The 22758-nt window shown below is 38.5% G+C and overlaps 3 protein-coding genes across 3 annotated transcripts; 1 reads left to right on the plus strand and 2 right to left on the minus strand.

Moving 5' to 3' along the window:
- On the plus strand, window positions 4209–7181 carry LOC104747123 (indole-3-glycerol phosphate synthase, chloroplastic). Its single transcript, XM_010468693.2, has 10 exons — window positions 4209–4834; window positions 5085–5348; window positions 5437–5613; window positions 5864–5938; window positions 6029–6073; window positions 6154–6318; window positions 6424–6502; window positions 6588–6670; window positions 6753–6821; window positions 6937–7181. The coding sequence occupies exons 1-10, from the start codon at window positions 4664–4666 to the stop codon at window positions 7021–7023; spliced, it is 1215 nt and encodes a 404-aa protein (XP_010466995.1). The 5' UTR covers window positions 4209–4663; the 3' UTR covers window positions 7024–7181.
- On the minus strand, window positions 7227–8704 carry LOC104747124 (RPM1-interacting protein 4). Its single transcript, XM_010468694.2, has 3 exons — window positions 8575–8704; window positions 7621–7803; window positions 7227–7520 (listed from the first exon to the last, which is right to left on the minus strand). Exons 1-3 carry the CDS (start codon window positions 8578–8580, stop codon window positions 7479–7481), a joined length of 231 nt encoding a protein of 76 aa, XP_010466996.1. The 5' UTR covers window positions 8581–8704; the 3' UTR covers window positions 7227–7478.
- On the minus strand, window positions 16474–17123 carry LOC104747125 (putative defensin-like protein 86). The gene is made up of 2 exons (XM_019237092.1): window positions 16886–17123; window positions 16474–16687 (listed from the first exon to the last, which is right to left on the minus strand). The coding sequence occupies exons 1-2, from the start codon at window positions 16965–16967 to the stop codon at window positions 16500–16502; spliced, it is 270 nt and encodes an 89-aa protein (XP_019092637.1). The 5' UTR covers window positions 16968–17123; the 3' UTR covers window positions 16474–16499.

The raw sequence follows: 22758 nt of genomic DNA on the forward strand, positions 1-22758 counted from the left end.
CCTAATTCTTGCACCTGTCCTTGAGGACGTACCGTCCACATGTAAGGTCCATGGAACCTCGATATTGCTTTCCATCGAACTGGCGAGTGGAAGTTCTATGAGGAAATCTGCTAGAACTTGCGCTTTAGCACAAGTTCGGGTCCGGAACTCGATGTCGTATTCACTAAGCTTGACTGACCACTTAGCTAATCTGCCGGATTGACTCGGACTGTGTAGTACTGTCCGAAGTGGTTGTCTTGTCAGGATTACAATCTAGTGAGACTGGAAGTAGGGCCGTAGTTTTCTTGTCGAAGTAACTACTGCTAGAGCCAACTTCTCCATCATGGGATACCTAGATTCTGCCCCTGTAAATGACTTACTAACATAGAAAATTGGCCTCTGTTCCCCCCTTTCTTCGCGAACCAAAACTCCACTTACTGCGCTATCCGAGACAGCTACATAGAGAAAGAGCGGTTCTCCTAATTCTGGCTTAGCAAGGACCGGAGGCTGAGATAGGTATGCTTTCAGCTGAGTGAATGCTTCCTCGCACTTCGCATCCCACGCGAAGTTTTTCCTTCCCTTTTTCAGTAGTTGATAGAATGGGAGGCACTTGTCCGTTGATCTGAAGATCAAACGATTGAGAGCTGCGATCCGTCCGTTAAGACGCTGCACTTCTCGTAACGTCCCTGGAGAACTCATGGATAAGAAGGCATTGATCTACCTCGGGTTCGCTTCGATCCCTCGTTCGGTGACAATGTAACCTAAGAATTCTCCAGACGGGACTACGAAAGTGCATTTTGTAGGGTTAAGCTTCATTCCGAACTGGTTTAGAATGTCGAAACATACTTTCAAATCCGTAAGGTGCGAGCTGGTTTCCATTGATTTCACCAGCATGTCGTCAATATAGACCTCCATGGTCTTTCCGAGCTGATGCTCGAACATGCGGTTCGCAAGACGCTGGTAGGTTGCTCCGGCGTTTTTCAATCCGAATGGCATCACTTTGTAACAGTAAGTCCCGCGGTCTGTTATGAATGCGGTCTTTTCCTGGTCCTTCGGGTTCATTAGGATTTGATTGTAACCAGAGAAAGCATCCATGAAAGACATCAGTTCGTGTCCCGAGGTGGACTCGAGTAGCCTGTCGATGTGCGGAAGTGGAAAACTGTCCTTTGGGCATGCCTTGTTCAGATCGGTGAAGTCAACGCAAACTCGTGACTTTCCATTTTTCTTCTTTACAACCACCGTGTTTGCAAGCCATTCGGGGTATTTTACTTCGCGGATCTGACCTGCATTCAGTAAGCGATCTACTTCTTTGTTGATGATTTCAGCTTTTTCGGAGCCGAGTTTCCTTCGCTTCTGCTTTACCGGGCATTTTGTCAACGGACCACGCGAAGGTGGACATATTCTCCTTCAAAAAGGAGATCAACTTGGTTCGGAGCTCGCTTCCTAATCCAGCTCCGATCTTGATTTCCTGGTCTGGAAACTTATCATTAATAAAAATAGACTCAGTGAGGTCACCTTTGAGCTTCTTCCGAAATGGATTCTTTGTGACCTCGAGCTGTGGTTGCTATTGAACCAAAAGCTTGTGACTCGCGAGATAGCAACTTCTCGCCGTCCTTTGGCTTCCTAAAATTTCCCGAACTCCTTCCGGGGTTGGGAACTTGACGCACTGATGGTACGTTGAAGCTACAGCCTTCATCTGGAAGAACCAAGGTGTTCCCATTATAGCATTGTTGGCCGCAGGTCGATCAAAGACCCTGAACTCCACCATTTTCATTACTCCTTGAGTGGAGACAGGCAGTGTTATTGTCCCTAATGACATCGATGTCTCACTTTTAAATGAGACCAAGGGAGAAGGTGGTCCCACAATGTGCTCTCTTCCGATGCCCATTCTAGTAAGCGTTTCTAAGAATATTAAATCCACCGGACTCCCAGTGTCTATCAGGATCCAGCACACCTCGTGATTTGCAACATCTAGCGATATGACAAGTGCGTCATCATGCGGAGTGTTCAGTTCCTCGGTTTCTTTCTCTGAGAAGGTGACTTTGGGCAAATCACTCGTAGTACATTTTAATTCGTTTAGGCTGCGGGCTCGTGAGCTTCCGCTGATGGTCTTTTATTGCCGTGATGGAGTTTCGGAAGAGGTGTGAACCTCCCATTATAATATCTATTCTTTTCTAGGGAGCTGCATCACCGTCGGTCTGCTTTGGTTTCTTCAGCGGTGGAGCATCCTCATCGGCTTTGGAGATTGTTTTTTGATCGAGCTCATCGATAGTCACGTTTGGCATTTCGATAGACACAAATTTTTCTGCGAGAAGGTGCATCAGTTTTTTGCAATCCCGAGTCGAATGCCCATTTGCTTTGTGAAGCTCGCAGTACGCGTTCTCGTCCCGAACCCATTTGTTACTTGAGAGTACTCCGCTCTTGGAGCATGGTGAAAACGGCAGTTTTGACAGTGAACTCTTTGGGGAGCCTTTCTGTGGAGATTGGTTCACGGCAAACGTGCCAGATCCAGGCTTCGGGGTTGAAGGCGGAGTCTTTTTAGCAGGAGCTTCAAATCTGGGTTTGGTAACGACTTTATGCTTTTGAATTGCTGCTGCCTTTTCTTCTTCCGCAACTATCCAGTTCGAAGCTCGATGGAGTGCATCCTGGATGGTAGCGAACTGGTTCACAGTTAGTTCTTCGCTAAAACGGGACTCGTGCCAGAGATCATTTTTCAGTGCAGCCAAGGCAGTTGAATCCGAAATCCCCAGAATCTGGACTTGAATTTCCTTGAACTTAGTGATGTATGACCGGAGTGACTCCCCAGCAACTTGGTTTAGATTCCAAAGTTTAGCGTCTGTTACTGCCATTTCGATCAAACTAGAATATTGCTTGATGAAAGAAGTTGATAGCTCTGTGAATTTGTTAATGGAGCCAGCTGCCAAATATGCGAACCAGAGCAGGGCTGGTCCACAAAATGTTTCTGCAAACAACTTACAGTATCCAGCGTCCGCTTCGTGAGGCTCGAGGTCCACGCGGCTGGTAGTTAGCAAGAAGGTCTTGAGATGAGTTGTCGGATCTCCTTTTCCTTCGTAGCTCACGAATTTTGTTTTTCCGGTATCCTTGATGCGAACTCGGGCTATCTAATCTGAGAAAGGAGTTCGCTTTGACTCTTCAATTACCCAGGAAATATCTGGTGCCGAGGTAGTCGCACTGTGCATCATAGACCGCATATCTCGGATCTCGCTCTGCATACGGTGGAGCTTAGGGTTGGAAGCATAACCCGGAGTAAGGATATTTCCGCCCACAGGGGGAGGAAAACGAACTAGAACTTCAGAGGATCCAGCGACATCGAGCTGAACTGGAGTGTGGCTATCCCCAACCAACGGTGGTGCTGCCTGAGTATTTATCTGAGGTGGGAAAGTGTTCCCCGGAGTCGCAGTTACTGCTGCCGGCTGCAAGGTGAAAGGTGGAATGACGCCAGCGAAATCTAAAGCACGTCGTCGCGGGTTTTGATCGGAGGACAAGAGATCGACCCGATCGGCATACGCGCGGTGAGAGGCTGAAAGATCGGCTACCGAGCTAGTGACTGTCGAAAGTGGGTAGAGACCTGCCCTTCCAAATTGTCGAAACGCTCGGACAGAGCAGCGAAGGCTGCTTGCTGATGGTCGGATTTCTCTCACAAATCCTGCAAAAGTTTCTGGATTGTTTCTAGAGTTACCTAGTTGGAAGAATCAGTAGCCATAGCGACGTTTGTACAACGTGGACCCGGAGGTGTAGTCGGAACTAGCAAGAGTATAGGTGATATTTTCCCTCTCTTTCTAGCGCCAAATGTGAGAACTGAATTCTAACTTTAGTTCCGGAGTGAATTCTGAGCGGGGGTGCTTACCACCGTTCTAGTTCCAAGCTGAAATAAAGATTAATCGTAACTTGCGAAGTGAAATGTATAATCTTATTGCCAAGTGAAAGTTTTTCCATCCCCTTTACATTCAAGCAAGATGAAATGGAAGAAGCCTTGAAGAAAGAGATCAATGAGCTCTTGCTCAAGCAAACTGAAATGGAAGAAGTCTAGTAGAAACAAGCAGAAGAGATCAACAAGAAGTCCAACAAGTGGTGGTGAGCTCTCCAATCTCCTATCCTTTATCCCCTTTTGGTTTCAGTTTCTCTTTGGTAAAGATACAATCATGGTCTTTTGGAAGCTTTTTTTTTGTAGAACTTAATCTTATATATCTTAAATGGTTAGCTCAAACTCAAAAGACAAGCCTTCGTTTCATTGAGCTCTTCCTCACCCAAATTATCTTCATTTCTCGACCGTGAAATAACCTAAGGATCCTATCAACAGGTGAATCAGCTCTCTTTTGAAATGGGAAGAGAGGACTCCCCAACCTAAATAGTATAATAGAAAAGTCAGTGGTAAAACAAAAACAAAGCCACACGACTAGACCAGTCTCTGCTTAACTTTGTTTTCACCAACCATTGCAAGAAAAAACCTCAGCCGTCTTACGCTGGTGTTCTTATTAACCCCACGTGTTAATCACACCAACTACCAATAACATTCATAATCAAAATTCTTGATTTTTTCTATAAAAACTTTTTAAGTTTGACCATAAATTACATAAACCATTTGAATTCTCTTTCTGGTGTCTGTTTTTTTTTTTTTGGTTTCTCTCCTTCAAAGTTCCAAACTTTTTTTTCATTCTCGGCAATGGAGGGACTAGTGCCGGTACAGAGACTTCCACTTAGAGTTGCTTCACCTTCTCTGTATCGGTATAGTAACGTTTCTGTCTCAATCAGACGTTCACTTTCAGGTTTCGCCATGGACAAAAGGATCAGATTTACGGCTCCGTCGTCGGAGTTCTCGATCCGGGCTCAACAGGTTCGGCTTTCTTGATTTCTTCTGTCTATGATTTGATGAACACCCTTAAATAAAGTTTGAGCTTTCGTTTAATTCTGTATGATTGAACCCTTAGCTGGAATAAAGTTTGAGTCTTTCGTTTGATTCTGTGTGATTTGTCGCATTTTATGTTGTTTACGGTCTAGATTGAAAACCCTTAGCTGAAACAAAAATTGGGTTTTTCTAATTCTATCAATCTGTTGCTGAAAGTTTTTGCCTTTTTTTGTTGTAGTCGGATTTGAAGGAAAGCTTAGTTGTGTCTTCTTCTTCAGTAGAAGACAAAGGAAATGCTCTTAGAATCAAGGAATGGGAAGTAGAGATGTATCAGGATGAATTAGCAGTTAGCCAAGGTATTAGGATAAGGAGAAAGCCACCAAGCAAGGCTCCTTTGGGATACTCTGGACCATTTGAGTTGAGATTGCATAGCAACGATGCTGATTCGCCTCGTAATATCTTGGAGGAGATTACATGGTACAAAGACGTCGAAGTTTCACGGGTATAGACTTTTGATTAACAAGACTTTTCTATTTTCAAAGAGGAGATTACATGGTTCTTAATGTGATTGTTGTCTCTTCATTTTTCAGATGAAGGAGCTAAACCCACTTGATGAGCTGAAGAAAGCTGTAGAGAATGCTCCTCCAACTAGGGATTTTGTTGGGGCGCTTAGGATGGCTCAGGAAAGAACTGGGTTGCCTGGCTTGATAGCTGAGGTTAAGAAGGCTTCTCCAAGTAGAGGGGTCTTAAAGGAGAATTTTGACCCGGTATGCGATGCTGGTTTCTGTTTATTACTGTAATGACATTAGATCTTGTTCTCGAATTGAGTTATTGAATCCTGATTAAGCGAGTAAAGGTTGATTCTTTTCAATGTATAAAAGGATTGGAGCATTGAGATTTGTAGTCTTTGTCATTTGTAGATCAACATTTTTTTTATGAACGGTTCCCAATATGATCTAGACCTGCTAGATCATCATGATTCCTCCGGTTGTGTTGCTAATGCTTATGGTCTTACAGGTTGAGATTGCTCAAGCTTATGAAAAAGGTGGAGCAGCATGTCTCAGCGTTTTGACAGACCAGAAGTATTTTCAGGTTTACATGTGTATTCAGTTGCAGATATCGTATTCATACTTGCAACAAGTTTTTAACATTTGTAGTTCTTATCTTGATGTTGTTCAACAGGGAGGCTTTGAAAACTTGGAAGCAATAAGGAACGCTGGTGTGGAGGTACTTTTTTAGCAAAGTCTGTTGTCTTTGGTGCTTGATAATCAAAACACTATGTAAACCATGATTTTCAATTATTGCAGTGTCCACTTTTATGCAAAGAGTTTGTTGTAGATCCATGGCAGATCTATTATGCTCGGACTAAAGGTGCTGATGCAGTATTGCTTATTGCTGCCGTATTGACTGACCTAGAAATAACCTACTTGCTTAAGATTTGCAAGAAGCTCGGTTTGGCTGCCCTTGTTGAGGTATCTTTCCCTGCTTTGTTAATTGTTGATTGGGTGGCATATTTATATGCGTTAAAAGTTAGTATTATTTTTGTTCTGCTCTTAATAAGCTTGTCCTTATATCAGGTACATGATGAGAGAGAGATGGGTCGTGTTCTTGGAATAGAAGGGATCGAGCTCGTTGGCATCAATAACCGAAGTCTTGGTAATGCTTTTGTACATATTGCTAGTTCTGATATCCTTTGTTTTAGAACGAGTTCACTCAGAAAATGAAAGTTTTGGTGTTTCAGAAACGTTTAAAGTAGACATCAGTAATACTAAGAATCTTCTTGAAGGAGAACATGGTAGACAAATTCGCGAGAAAGACATGATTGTAAGTACTTCCACTTTTCATTCTTGAATTGGTGTCTGTCAATTGCTGGAAAATAATCATGACTCCTCTTCTGTATGTTAAGGTGGTTGGCGAATCCGGTTTGTTTACACCTGATGACATTGCCTATGTACAAGCCGCCGGAGTTAGAGCGGTAAGCTTTCACAGTTATATATTAAAACATTTGGCTGCTTGGAAACCTCTAGAAGCATTAATCATATGAACAATTCACTAAAATGCTGAATTATGAGCTTATGCTAATTTTTCAGGTCTTGGTTGGCGAGTCCATTGTGAAGCAGAGCGACCCTGAGAAAGGAATAGCTGGACTTTTTGGCAGGAACATTTCTCATACTTAGAAACCGTATCGCCATATTGCTCGTCTCCAAATATGTTTCCTAGTACATTTGTTTGTATCTTGTTCTGTGAGGATTGAGATGAAAGACTAGAATAAAGGCTTGATGATTCTAATGTGTCAGGCATTTTCAATTCTCATAGAATAAGTTGAATCAAAATCGATCTAAGCAAGCTTCCCATTCCATGGAACCCCAAAACCAACAGAGAAATAGCAAATATTATGTTGTCATAACTCATAAGTGAAGAATACAACCAGTACACAGAAATGACAATTTTGTTATCTAAATACATTCATCCTTGCACAACAACCGGAGTCACTAAATACACCACTCGAAACATTTCCGACCAGAATCCAAAAGTGACTGTCATGGCTTCTCAGACAAGCTCCAGTCTTCCTGATGCAGTATGATTTTTAGATATAAGATAAAACGACCTTCCAAGGCAAACACTTCTCCACTTATTCTGCGCCAGTTGATTTTATACAGCAAAACCATTTTTTCTGCAAATTATGCAATAACAACAGCATCAATTAATAATACATCCATACAAAAACAAGATGACTACGAGAAGAAGAAGAAGAAAGAGATGCGATGGCTTACGGTGGGTTTCTCAAGAACCTCCCCATTTTTATTATATCCAGGTTCATCTCTCCCTGGTGAGTCAGTTTTTCCACCTCCCTTTTTCTCGTTTCTAGCTTTGTTGAAGATAACAGTGAATCCCTCAGCTGATGAAGGGTCATTTACATCCCATTCGCCAAACTTTGGCAACGGGCGGCCCTTGTCCTACACACAATCCAAGACGATCAGTTCTAAAAGCCAACAACACTAAAACATCCATGTAAAACAAGTCTTCATTACAACTTATATTGATTATTCCAAGCCAAAACACTAGAGGTTGTCTCATATGATAAATTTTTCTACTTAAAATGTAAACAGTATCGAGGAATCGATGCCCAACACAAAGAACTCGTAAACACACAGATCCAGGTACAAGTTTCAGTAAAGCATTGAATCTAGAAGATGATATGCACAGACAACAATGTAATTCATCTCATTAGCCCTACGCACTGTTCAAGATTTGGTTGCAAAGATCTTACTAAGACTTTCTCTATTCACTAATTTAGAATATCCAGTCATGAGACCAGAGGCAATATGACAGATAACAAAAAAACCAATACTTTCTCAACATCAAAATCTTGAAACTGCACAAGAGATAACAAAACAATAGTTTTTAAAAACAGTAACTACATATCCATACACTTTCGTCAGATCAAGACAAGGAAACTCCATTTCCAACAAGCAAAAAGCATTATTATAGAATCGAAGAGTCAAAGACACACAAGACGGATAAATCCAAAAGAATAAAGGTAAATCAAATAGAAAATCCATTCGAACAATCAGAATAAAAAAGTATCAAACTTTTAACAATTTCACAAAGAAAAAAAAAACAAGAACATCAAGATCAAAAGATGTGAGGCCAGAAACAAGAAATCTCAGGATTCATCACAGATTAAGAAAATGGGAAAAAAAGAGAGGGATGGAGAGAGATCGTACTGCCATGGATTAAAGAAGAGCTGAGTTGAGATGCGTTGTGGTGGTGGTGGTCGTCTCCTTCCTCTGGTTTCCTCTTTCAACTTTTGTTTTATCTTTTCTGATGAACCTTTGGGGATGAGGCGAAAAAGAAGGAGTCATGAGATACTGGGCCTCTGTAAGGCCTAATGGCCTATTATATCTTTTTTCTTTCTTTTTCTTTTTTCTTTTCTCATTTCTCAAGTAGGCCTCGGAAAACATATCGAACCGAAAGGACAGAAGCAAACCGTACCGAACCGAAATTGTTTTGGTTGTTATACGGATCTTCATCATGAGAACCAAGAGAACCAGAATCGTAAACCGAACCAAACCAGACAAAAAAATTATGGATATCCGAAAATATCTGAAATATAATTCTATATCCATAACTTAACAACCGGAAATAAACTGAACCGAAATATAATAACTTAGGTATCAACATAATCAGAATCGAATGGAACCGATCGGAAAACCTGAACCCGCAAGACAAAATCAATACAATAAAACTAGAATAGGTGATGATACCTCAGTATTTTGGAGAAATCTACAGCTGACCCATCATGGTAACCAATCAAAATATAAGAATTAATACAACTCAACATATTCATCCAATAATAATTTTTTTTCCCTCTATTCCATATGTACACATGTGAAGCATAATATAACTTTAGTCATTTAAAAGCTCTCCAACTTTTAAACAGTTTTATTTTTATATAACGCTTGAAGAAAATTTTTAATCAAGTTACTTCTCAATTTTATGAAAGAGTTATGTTGGATGATAGCAATTCAAAATTCTCCAAAAAAGATAGAAAAATAAATCTTTCAGTAAATTTCTACAGAATTATCAATTGGATTGTAAATTTGTAATTTTTTCTAACTACAAGGTTGCGTATGAGATAAAAAATATTTTTGAGCAAATCATATAAAGAAAAATGGCTCTACCGCTGCTGTTGCTTTTAAGCAAAACGCATATATCCCTTAATTCTATTATTTGTTTTTATGTGTCAGAAATTAGATACAAGAAATTTATAAATTCGTTACAAAGTTTTTTTTTATCATGAATATTATGTATAGAATCGGAGGAAAACTCTAATGTTGATTTTGGGAAAAATCTTTGTTGTGTGTTTGGTTGATTAACTCGAATAATCTGAAAATTTTCTCAAGTATGTTCGGTTCAGCAAGTTACATTTGAGGCTGTCACCTTAGAAATACTATGATAGTATGATCTATGTGATTTTTGTTTCCATCTTATGTGTATATATACTTCATCTTATGTGTATATATACTTACATGGTTTCTTTTATGTGTCTCTAATTTGATTTGATGGTTTAGAACTTTTGATGAGTTGAGGGAACTTGATGTTTTCTTTATTAAGGGACACAAAGTTATTTAAACATATTGGTTACTTATTATTTGTAATCATTTTAGCAGTTTATTTTCTTCTAAACTAGAATGAGTCCCACGCGTTGTGTGAGTTTAATAATATAGAAAATATACTATGGAGCTTAATATATTGAGATTTGTTTAGATTTTTTTTTCTCAAATTGATTATTTGTATTTCATATCAGTTAGAGTAAAAATTATCTTATAACTTCTTAACAAAGTACTTATAGCAAATATTAGATATGTGCAATACCAAAATGTAGGAAATAATACATTTAACAAATTGGACTACAAAAAAATTTGAATGTATAATTAAGTTATGTAAAGTAAAGTTTTTTGTTTTAGAATATCAAATTTTTCTATTGTTTATTGGCAATAGTTAAGTAAGAATTTTTTTTACAAAAACACTATAAAGGAATCTTAATGATTAATGTTGAGATATATATAGTAAGTAAAACTTAATATTTGTTAAACAAAAAAAAAACAATGTCTCTATTATATTTGTGTTCCTATGATGGAGAGGTCCACTGTTGATAACATGAATTATATTTATTATATTTATTAAAGAAATTTGTGTTAATTTGGTTGCAGTGACTCATTAGGATGATGGAAATACTGAAAATGTTGTTATTTATTATGCAAGTTGGAAAGAGTAGCAAAGTTATTTTTTTAAGGTTAGTTCTAGAAAACAGAAAAACTATTATTTATAACAAATATATTTTGTGGAGTATTAATGTTTTTTAAAAACTTCATACATTACAATAGTAACTACTCACTCCTTAATTTCTTTAAGATTAATTGCTTTCATACATTTAAGATTTTGAATTTTTAGAATTAAATGTAGTTATTATGGTTATTAATTCAAAAACTTGCTCTTATAAACTTCCATGTAGCATCTTTTCTTTTAATAGGTGTCTTCTAAAAAGTAAATATATTGTTACTTCTTGTAAACTGAATTTATTTATATAATCATACTTAAAAAAGTAAATATCAAATTGCATAAGTTAAAAAAAACTTTAAGATACAAAAGTTTTGGTTATTTCTTCACTATTTAAAGTTAAAAATAAATATTAAATTAGATAACGCTAACATAATTTAAAGATATTATGATAATAATAATTTTCCTTAGAAACACATTTTTCAAGATTTTCGTTGTTTTTTTTCTTCATCATTTCACGAGAAAAAATAAACCATATTATGGTAAATATTAAACCAATAATATATTTTGCTGATTCAAATTCTCGCGGAATTGAACAGATAAGAAGGAAGGGTGGGGAAGAGAGAACGACGAGGAGGAGGAGAAGTCGGAACTCAGAGATTCTGTCGGTTTTTCTTTGAGAAGTCGTCAAAATTCTGTGGCCCATTAACCATTTACTGCCCATTACTAATTGGCTTAAACATGAGATAAATTGTTTAAAAAATAAAACAAATGTTTAGAGGTGCCACGTGGCAGATAGATAGAGCTTCTTAGAGGGTGTAACCCTAATTTAAAAAATAGTTATTATATAATTTTACTGTAATTTATATATACAAAATCTATAATATTTATCTGTAAAATTATTATGTGGGTTCTAAATTCAATTTGTGTAGTATATTTTTTTTTCAGTTTTCTTTGCATATATAAATTCTTGTATAATAATTAAGATTTAACATATGGAAAGTATTATAATTTATATTATCTCACCATATGAATCAAGAGATCTTAAAATTTTATGAAAATGTAACAATTAAGTTATAAAGTCAGTTTTTGCAAATATGGATCATTTATTGGACCCCAATAGCCCGGGCTCTCATGTGTCCGCTTTCCCGTGGATTTTGTGGTATTTATGGAAGGCGCGTAATGCAAAGGTTTTCGAAAATATTACAGAACGCCCAGAGGAAACGGTCCGGATAGCTGAAGGTGAGGCTGTATCCTGGCATAAGGCTCAGGAGGGAGGTGAAGATGGGGTTAACTCTGACCAACCTACGGTAGCCGAATCCCGCCCACAGCGGCCCAACGGCTCTCTACCTTTGTTCTTTACAGGTTACCGATGTTTTGTGGATGGTTCTTGGAAATCCAATGATCGGTTCGCAGGAGCAGGGTGGTTCTGTATCCAGCCCCATGACCCAAGGCCAGGAAGGGGTGCTACTAATTTCCGGCAAAGTCTTTCCCCCTTACACGCTGAAGTGGAAGCTTTCATTTGGGCAATGCGCTGCATGATCGGACACGATTACTGTGATGTGGCTTTCTACTCGGACTGCGCTGACTTGGTGAAGATGGTGTCTTCACCGCACGACTGGCCGGCTTTCTCGACTTACCTACATGACATAAGGACGGACAGGGAGGAGTTCTCTTCCTTTTCCTTATCTTATATTTCCAGAGATGCAAATTCAAAAGCGGATCTTCTTGCACGCTATGCGCGCACTTCTCCGCAAAGTGTTCTGTATGTAAACAAGTTCCCTACGCATTGGCTCGTTTGAGCTAATCTATTGTTGTCAAAAAAAAAAAAAAAAGTTATAAAGAAAATAAAAGAATTAAAATTTGGGTGTAAGTGATACAATTAAGTTATAAAGAAAATAAAAGAATCAAATTTTGGGTGTCATTTTTTTTTTTTTTTTTTTTGGAAAAANNNAAAACCTCATAAGAGGGAAGTTCATATAACTGAAAGTTAAGAAAATACAAAGCAAATAAAGATAGTGGTTCCATGAGTTTTCCAAGAAGGTGCTGAGCCTTGAGAAGTCTGCAGTGCTTGAAGAATCTGTTGGGACCATAGCGGAATCGACTATGAAGACAGGCTTCGCGAGTTCCTTGACCAACAAGTGGTCATAGACGGCTCGAGCAATATATGCAACTGAGCTTTTAGAGGAGTGCTCCACAGGGGATACACAAGGTAGGGTTCTCGTCACTAAGAGAAGGCTCAAGAACAATCGTTCAAGGTTTTCCACACTTTTAAGACCAAATCTCAAAACTGTTGGTGAAGCTACAAAAGGGGATCGCAAGTGATATGTGTAGGACAGTAACAGAGCAGGTAGGTCCTCCCTCACATGAAGCCCTCGGCCATGGAGGTTAAGGAATTCTACACAAAGCTTGTAGTCTGTTCTACACTTCAAAGATAATACAAACCCAAGCTTAATCTCTAGTGGTGATAGGTGGGGAATGGGTTCAAAGGTTATAGGCAGCGGGTTCAACAATTCAGTCGGTTCAGATTCAAACATATAGCTACACACTGCAAACATCCGACCAGAGCTAATAAAATGTCCTCGACGCATAAATCTATCAAACCATTCTAAAGACGCCCATGTTCTATTACCGAGGAGCCCTCGACTTGACCAAACAGAAGTAATGGGTGCTAAAAAGGGTGAGCTTGATATAAACTTATCGACCTCGGATCTGGGTGGGTTCATACTCGGTTCAAGGCCAGGAAAAGGGGCAATGGCTTGATATGCATCATAACAGATAATAATCACAATTCCACAAAGCTGCAACCTTAGACTTATACCCGGAGACAAAAGGAGTGCAATATCCATATGGTTATGAGGATTGATTAACCTAGTCTTCCCTAAAGACAGTTTCTATGACCGAATGGGAGACCTTTCTCTCCATTATCAAGCAAACACGAATCTGAGAAAAGCTAAGCAGAGCAGTTGAAAGTTCAGACCTGGATATGGGCCATGAAGGGGTTAATGGGCCACAAGGATAATCAAGGTCCATCCTAGTAAACCCTAGGGTTAGTACAGTTGGGAGAAGGGAGCAAGAGTCGCTGCCGTTTTGAAGGATCAGAGTGGCGTGCGGCGATGAGGCATCTTGTTGGGCTATCAGCCAGCTTATAAGCTTGCCTTGTGCCGTCGGCGTTCCCACTGGAGAAAGCACATCTGATGGTCCAAGAGAAGCTCTTGCCATCAACAAAATCCGGTGGGAAGGGGACAGTGGTGGTGCCGATGCTAGTCTAGATCTAGAGCCAAAGGATGTAGTGATGAATTCTTGCTCAGATGTATGAGATGAGAAACAGTTGGACTGTTTTGAAGCTTCTGAAATAGGGTTCACGAGCGGATATGCATCCGAGATCTGGCTCAGATCGAAGCTTGTAGAGTATCGATTAACTCTTCCATCGGTAAAGTAACCCTTGGAACAGAAGAGTTCTTGGAGAATTTCGTTTGGATTTTTAGGGAAGGAGAGATTAGAGATAGAGAAAAGGAACAGAGCAAAGCTTATGTAAGTAGCAGAAGGATTAAAGAGATCTGTCACCCCCCGACGCCGGCGACCAGAGGTCTCACCGGCGCCGGAAGGCATGTTTGAGAAAGGGGTATCGATTCCCGTGCCTGGGAGATTTTTATTTTTAGAAAAAAGAAGTTAAATATCGTATGCGAGAGAATAGTAGATTAAGTGATAAATATACTGCAACAGATATATCAAAATATGTAAAGAAAAACCAATTTTGGGTGTCATTTAAAAAAAATACAATGGTATGTAAATAGAAATATTATGAAAAATTAAGGACAAATAAAGAAATTATTTCTCGAGCTTTGTAAGCGCAACACGTCAGTATTTTTTTATTTTTTTTGAGAAAGCTTATACACGTAAGGGATATGAACCAAACTAGAGTACTCTCTCAAGCGTTATTATAGGATAAATTCCATTTGTGAAGCACTGAAGCATACATAAACTAGAGTAAATCAGTTACATATTATTTAAAAAAATTCTCCTTTTCACAGTGATGATTGCAGTGTTTGAATTTTGGCGTGTGATAACAAAGGTTCATTGTGTAACGCCCCGACCTTCACCTCTCAGTGGGCCCTATGTCCAATCCCAGTCCATGGGCCCACCTTCCTTAATGGGCCTCATGTCCTCTCACTAGGCCCATCAGCCCATCAATATCCGACGGTCGGTTTGCTACATCCGGGAGGCTTTAAAGACTTATTATCGTCCCTACAAATCACCACATGATCTTTCCTTGTGTTTTGTCCTCACTCGTACAGTTCCGACAGTCACTTCCAGGAAGGTCACCCATCCTGAGACTACTCCAGCTCAAGCACGCGTAACTCTGAAGTTCTCTCAGGACCCTTGACCGAAAAGATAAGTAGACTTTGGTAACATATGTGGCCAAATCAATTATTTTAAACCTCTCCCCAAACCGGGGTGTCACAATTCACCCCCACTAACAGATCGCAACGTCCTCGTTGCGCACAAAGACCATCACCCCCGACGGTGTGAGCGCACTCGACTCCACACTTGTCTGGGTTCGGCTCTGATACCACTTGTAACGCTCCGACCGCCACCTCTAAGTGAACCCCATGTCCAATCCCAGTCCACAGGCCACCTTCCTTAATGGGCCTCACAAACTCTCACTAGGCCCTGAGCCATCCATATATGACGGCCGGTTTGCTACGTTCGAGAGGCTTTAAAGACTTGTTACCATCCCTACAAATCACCACATAATCTTTCCCTGTGTTTTGTTCTCACTCGCAGAATTCCGACAGTCACTTCCTGGAAGGTCAACCATCCCGAGACTACTCCAGCTCAATCACCCTTAACTCTGGAGTTCTCTCAGGACCTTTGACCGTAAAAATAAGTGCACTTTGGTGACGTAGGTGGCCAAATCAATTCTTTTAAACCTCTCTGCAAGTCTCTGAAACTGGGGTGTCACACATTGTCTCTTAAGATTTATATATAAAAACACCAATGACAAATTAAATAATGTTTAAGATCGAAAACAAAATGTTTTAAATTTAAGAAAACTAAATCAGCTATAACTTGTAAAATAACTTTGAAAATTAATATAATCCTTATAAACGTTGTATACAGTTTAACATAAGTATAGTATTTAAATAATAACACAAAACCAAACTAAAATAAAAATATGTCTATTTACTTTGACATACGTGGACTTGTTATAAAAAAGAGTAGATAATTTACAAAAGGAAACAAACAAATAATAACATTTTTTCCACAAATAATAACATAAGAATAACACAAACTATAAAAACTGATGATTCAATTTGTAAACTACAAAAAAGACACCACAAAATGAAATTACACTAATATATCTCCCATAACAAGTGATAGGAGAAAAAAACATATCATACAGTAGAGTTAAGTCAATTATACAATTAAAGTTATCCAACTTAAATGTAAATGATTGTAATAACAAATACAAAAGAATTACAAACTATTGTAGGTTTTTTTCCAGTCCATTTCTATATCTTAGCATTGTGTAAACCATAATTTTAATGATTAATATAATTCCAAAAATTTAAAATGATATTTTAACATCAAAGATATTTCAAAATGTATAGAAAAACATCCCGCAGTATCGCGAGTATAACCTCTAAATAATGTTATTTTAAACACTGCATCAATTCAAAGCTCCAAAATACATCGGTTAAACGGGTCCAAATTGGTGAGTAAATGTGGTAAAAAACTTTGGATTCAAGCCATTTAATTACTGTAAGACTCATAAGATATTGTCGAACGTCAAATTTGAATATAATTTTAATTATTATTTTAGGAATATATATATGACATCAAATATTATTTAGTAAGGTCCATATTAATTAGGAATAGAAGAACCAACTTGAAATTTAAGTTTTGCTAGACAACAACATTCAACGCCACCTACCTCATTATCTAGACACTTTCCTTCTTCATATCCTGCATGTATGCATCTTTCATTGCAGTTTTCTGTGCTAATACATTTCCTTCCACAATTTTTTATATGCCTTAAGTCGTTGATTTCTCCTATTTGATTCATAAAAAAACATGTTAATAAGATTTATAAAAACAGTCGATTTAGTATTTCCAGACATACACACACACACACACACACACATATATATATATATATTGCGTAAAGTTGATTTAATAATTATCTAATTTTCTTAAACTAGTTTTAAAATAATTTGAGACGTTGTAGTACCAAACGAATAACTGTGTTACCTGAATATATGGGAGTACAGAGGAGAACAAACATCATCATCAATGAAATCAATAGAAGAGATGAAAACTTGTTGATGGCCATTAGATATGTTTCTAGATAGCAAAATGTCGAAAAAAAAATTGAAATCAATAAAATCCAATATTGGAGGAATCTAACTTGTCTTCTTCAATAGAAAAAAACAATATTTCTTATAAAATTTAATATTTTTATGATTTACCTTTTGGTTTTATGATATTCTAGTATTTTATTGAGAATGATTTATATTGGTCTTCTGTGTGTGTGTATTTATATAGATGCAAATGTAGTGTTTACTTGTAGATAGTACTTGTTTATTCTGATTTTGACTAGAATTGAATATAATCAAACGATTTAGTAATAAATGATTTTGACTAGAATTGAATTTTTTTTACTAATATCTTTGTAGCTAAAAAACACTAGTCAAATTATTTTCTTAATAACTTTCTTTATTTGAAATATTTTGCCTATGTATGCATGGCATAAAATTTGATTTGTGTAGAAGACGAAAGACTTGTGATGTATGGAGATTGCAAATGGAATAATGATGTGACGTTTGTTGTAATTCATGTAAGCTCATACACTTTTGAATGTTTTGTCTGTTTAAGTCTGATATAATGTTTTCTTGTGTTATATTAGATGCGAAAAAGCAATTTGATTAGTGTAAGACTCGTAAGATATTGTTGAACATCATATTAATATATATATATATTTTTGTTAAAGGACCTTCTTATAACATATAGATTAAAATTCACAAGGAATCAAACAATAACCAATTACCAGCTGTGACAAAAGAAGAAAGAAAGAAAGAAAGAGTGAGAGCAAAACTCACTAATCCCAACAGAGGAAGAAACGACCACACACTAAACGCTTACAAAGAAGAAAGAAAAGCATATCAGTGTGAAGACTAGTAGAGTTCCAAAGCTTCTCCATGCTTTGTAGACATGTTTCGTAGGGCTACAAACTTGTTCTTTACGACCAAGCAAACTTTCCTTAGGATAATGTTATGCGGGAGGGTAATACCTTCATGAAAACAACGATTGCGCTCTTTCCAAATTTAGTAGATACAGGCTTGCCACGCTTGAAGTAGAGCAAGGGACGTGATAGCAGAAGAGATAGAAGATTGAAGCCATTGGATATATTTGATCCCACGCATTGAAAGATGGCTCCATTTTGATAGCCATAGTGGTCCAGATGGCTGATGAGTAAACGCATTGAAAGAACAGGTTATTTCTGGCTTCATTTACCATCCCGCAAAGAAGACAAATTAGCTCCACATCTAAACCCCACCTAATCATACGATCCATGTTTGGGTTGCGGTTTACCATAAACAACCTAACCGCCATCGAGTGCTTAGGGACAGCTCCTTTATGCCAAACAAGAGAGAACCAAGGAACATGACAAATGCAGAGAATTTCACATTTCCTTAGAGTGATAGAAGTTATATACCTTGATGTTAATGATCCATTGTGGATAGTCACTAACTGTAGAGTGGGGAAGGGTGGTGATAAAACTGAGAACTTGAAGAAAGGAGTCTGATCTCGCTTGGGGGAGGTTCCAAATTACACCGTCTTTGTAATCTGAAACCAGTGAGGATAAAGGGATCCCGAGACGTCTTGGAGCATCTGCCCCGAGAAAGTGAATAAGAGATCCATATGGATTCCATGGATCCCACCAAAAAAAGTGTCCTCCCCTATACCCAACTTTATTTTGAGGTACATAATTGCTTTGGGTATCAACTTGAGCAGTTTCCTGAACATCCAAGAGACTGAAGAGGAATTCTCATTTAAAGCCCAAAAACAAGCAGAAGATAGTATTTGGTCCAGACCCAAGCCACCCAAATAGATCCTTCCCTAAAGTAGAGCATCCAAATAAGCTTAAAAGTGCATGTTTCATTCCAAGAAGACCATGAATATAAGCCAAGTCCACCTTCCCTCTTAGGATATAAGAGGTCCACCCAAGCAACTTTTGCTCCTAAATGTTTGTCCAAGCAACCATGCCAAATAAAAGAACCGGAGAGACTATTTATGCGTTTGATTACTTATTTATGCAGGAAAAAAACACTTGACCAAAAAAAAATTATCCTAGCTATGACAGTGGATAACAACTGCAGCCGGCCCACAATGCTCAAGCGACGATGAAGCTATGAATTCATCTTTGCCCGGATCTTGGAGAGAAGCGGATCACTGTCCCTTACAGATATCTTTCTTGAGCAAAGAGGGAGTCCCAGGTACCTTACAGGCAGTGAAGCTAGAGGGAGAGGAAATTTTGATCTCATACGGGGAAGCATATCCTCACTTACACCTAAGGAGAACATAGAGGTTTTTGTAATATTTACTACGAGCCCAGAGAATTTCTCAAACTGAGACAGAACAGTGAAAACTCCAGCTAGAGAAGCTTCTGACCCATCCAAAAAGATGAGTAGATCTTCCGCAAAGCATAAGTGGGTAAGTTCCATTGTTTCACAGCCAGGATAATAACCAAAGATTCCATCCTTGGCCGCTTTGTTGATTATTAACGAAAGAACATTCATCATCAGCACAAAGAGGATTTGAGATTGTTACACCCCCCGGTTTTAGAGGCTTGCCGAGAGTTTTAAAAGAATTAATTTGGCCACCTATGTTACCAAAGTGCACTTATCTTTTCCTGTCAAAGGTTTTGAGAGAACTTCACAGTTAAGCGTGCTTATGCTGGAGTAGTTTTAGGATGGGTGATCTTTCCGGAAGTGACTATCGGTGAAACAACCCGGCCCGTTTTTTTTTAATAATAATAATTACAATATATAATTAAGCATCCCATACTACTTAATTAAACCAACCCAAACCACAAGTCATCATTAAACCAGCAATAACCAATATACACAGTGGAAACATACCAATAATACAAACCAATACATCATCAATACAATAACATTCATAATTATTCTATCCAACATCCTAACATAATTCTAACTAAGGTTCCAACATAAACATTATATCCAACAACACACACAAACGAGACCCTAGATCATCCTCCTCCTCATCGCCATGATTCCACGCTACACATTACCTGCCCACAAACACAATGAGATGCATGAGTATTACCAGAAATACCCAGTGAGGCAATCCTACCATCTACGAGCTATACAAACAAGCAAATAAAGAGTACAACCACAAATAAAACATAACAAACCATTCATTGAACAGGTCACCCAATACCACACCTACATATAATCAAACAAAACAAGTCATACAACCCAATCGCTTTGATAAGCTCATGGTCACACACTCACCTTATAAAACTGATTATAACAACGAATACAACCAGTTGAGACTCTCCTAACGCATGAAACAGCTCATAAACGGCCTACAACAAGCCACACAACCAAAAACGACTTATAGTAAAACTGGACAAAAACATCAGAAAAGAACAGTCTCAAAGACGAAACCCTAAAATCAAAACCAACCGTTAACTATCAAATCCCTCCAGTGAAAAGCTAGCCCTAGAAGTCACAAATCTTCCCATAAAATTTCAGCACGATCGAATCTCATATGAAACCGCAATGGATCCCGAAAACACCCGCTGGTCTCAATCCGCGACTGAGAAGAAACGCCCAACGAAACTGCCAATATCTCCTAGAATATTAACTCAATTTCACTTCTGTAAAACGGAAAGTATACGAAAATCTCTTGCCTACAACTCTACCAAAAATCAATACCTTTAGAAACGATTTGAGCAGTCGGATCCTCCTTCTCCCAAACCCTGACGATTATGTTCCTTCATTTCTCTCTAAGACAAAGCTTTGTTGATCTCTTTCTCCTTCTCCTTCACATTCAACCAAGAGCTCTCGCTCTCTCTAATGAAAATGTCGACAAAAGCAAAAGAAATAGAGAGGAGGCCTGACTTATGTGGGAGATTAGGGGTTTTTGGTTTAATTAGATTAAACCAGGATTTAATTAAACCGAAATTAATTAAAATCCACTCTTTTGGTTTATTCAACACAACCCAAAATATAATCCCGGAACACGGATGTTACAATCAGAACTGTGTGAGTAAGGACAAAACACAGGGAAAGATCATGTGGTGATTTGTTAGGGATGGTAAAAGTCTTTAAAACTTTCCAGACGTTGCAAACCGGCCGTCGAATATTGATGGGCTCACAGACCTAGGGAGAGGACGTGAGGCCCAATAAGTAAGGTGGGCCCATAGACTGGAATTGGATATAGGACCCACTGAGAGGTGGCGGTCGGAGCGTCACGGAGATAAAGGGTCCCCTTGTCGAAAACCTGTTTTACCTTTAAGATAGCCTGACGCTGACGTGACTCCATTTATGCTAATGGAGAAACTAGGAGAGCAGATACAGTTTATTATCTAATTTACAAATTGCTCAGGAATCCCATAAGAGGTCAAAGCATGGATTACAAAATCCCAGTGGACAGAATCAAAAGCTCTGGATATGTCCACTTTTAAAGTGATCCTTGGCGAGAGAGTGCTCACATGATAGCCATGAAGAACCTTTGAGGCCAGGAGGACATTCTCTATAAAAAGTCTATCCTTGATAAAAGCTGTCTGATTGGGAAGAATTATGCAGGGGAGAATCCACTTTAGCTTGTCAGACATGATCCAGAAAATGACTTTATATATAGTGATCATGCAGAAGATTGTCCTGAAATCTTTCAAAACCTTTGCTCCTCTTCTCTTGGAGATCAAGACCATTGAGGTTGCATTAAAGCTTCTCTTATCTCAACAGTGGTAACCTCAGCGGAAAGCAAAGTTTTTGAGTGGGAGATAGATGTAGGGAATGATTCTTCCTAAGAAAATCTTTAAGAAAGGACAATAATCTCCTCTACGGGAGCACAAAATGGAAGAGAAATACCTCTCGTCTAGAAGGTGCACTTCCTCCAAAGATTATGACCTTGAACCACTAAGAACATATTTAATTGCATTTGAGGAATTTTTGATCATAGCGTGGAAATACCTTGTATTTGAATCTCCCATCTCCATCCATTTTATCCTAGACCATTGTCTGAAAAAGCAATCTTCAGCAAGCCTCACAATCGATTCCTGGGCCAGGTTAAGTGGAGAAGGGTCATTGAGAGCCAAAAGTTGAAGATGAGAGAGAGCTTGATCCACTTCTGTCACCCTCTTTTCAATGTCACTGAAACACTCCCTCATCAAGGATTTTAGGGGTCTTTCAACTGTTTTAAATTGTGACACAAATCAGAAAGAGTTGAGGCTGGCAGACCAGAAGAACTCCATGGGTCTGTAACTAAATCCACAAAGTTAGGCAACTTTGTTAAGAGGTTGAAAAACTTGAATGGCCGAGTACCAAAGGAAGGCAGAGGGGACTTTTTCCTGATGTGACAAGGAGTATGATAAGAGAACTGGGGCGGTTCAAAAGTACAGTGACTCGATGGGAAGGCATGAATCCATTGACCATTAACCAAGGCCCGATCAATCTTTGTGGCTACGGGATTCGAAGCTTGGTGATTCGACCACGTGAACTTTGGTCCCAGAAAGGAGAGGTTAAACAACCCAACATCCAAAAGACAATCCCTGAAGCTCCTCATGGCAGCCAGGGGCAAGAGTCATGTACATATGACGTCAAAGATTATTTAGTAAAGCCCCGTACTAGCAATACGAGAACCATCTTGAAATTTAGAACTTGCTAGACAACAACATTCAATGCTACGTAACCAATTTTGTAAACATTTTCCTTCTTCGAATCCTTCTTCAAATCCTTCTTCGAATCCTTCATGTTTGCATGTTTCATTCCACTCTTTTGTGCAATAAAATTTCATCATACATTGCTTGAGTTTTCTTATCTTGTTGATTTCTCCTATATGATTCAAAAACAAAAATGTTAATAAGATTTTAA

Source organism: Camelina sativa, chromosome 15 (genome assembly GCF_000633955.1).
Source record: "Camelina sativa cultivar DH55 chromosome 15, Cs, whole genome shotgun sequence".
Taxonomy (NCBI): Eukaryota; Viridiplantae; Streptophyta; class Magnoliopsida; order Brassicales; family Brassicaceae; genus Camelina; species Camelina sativa.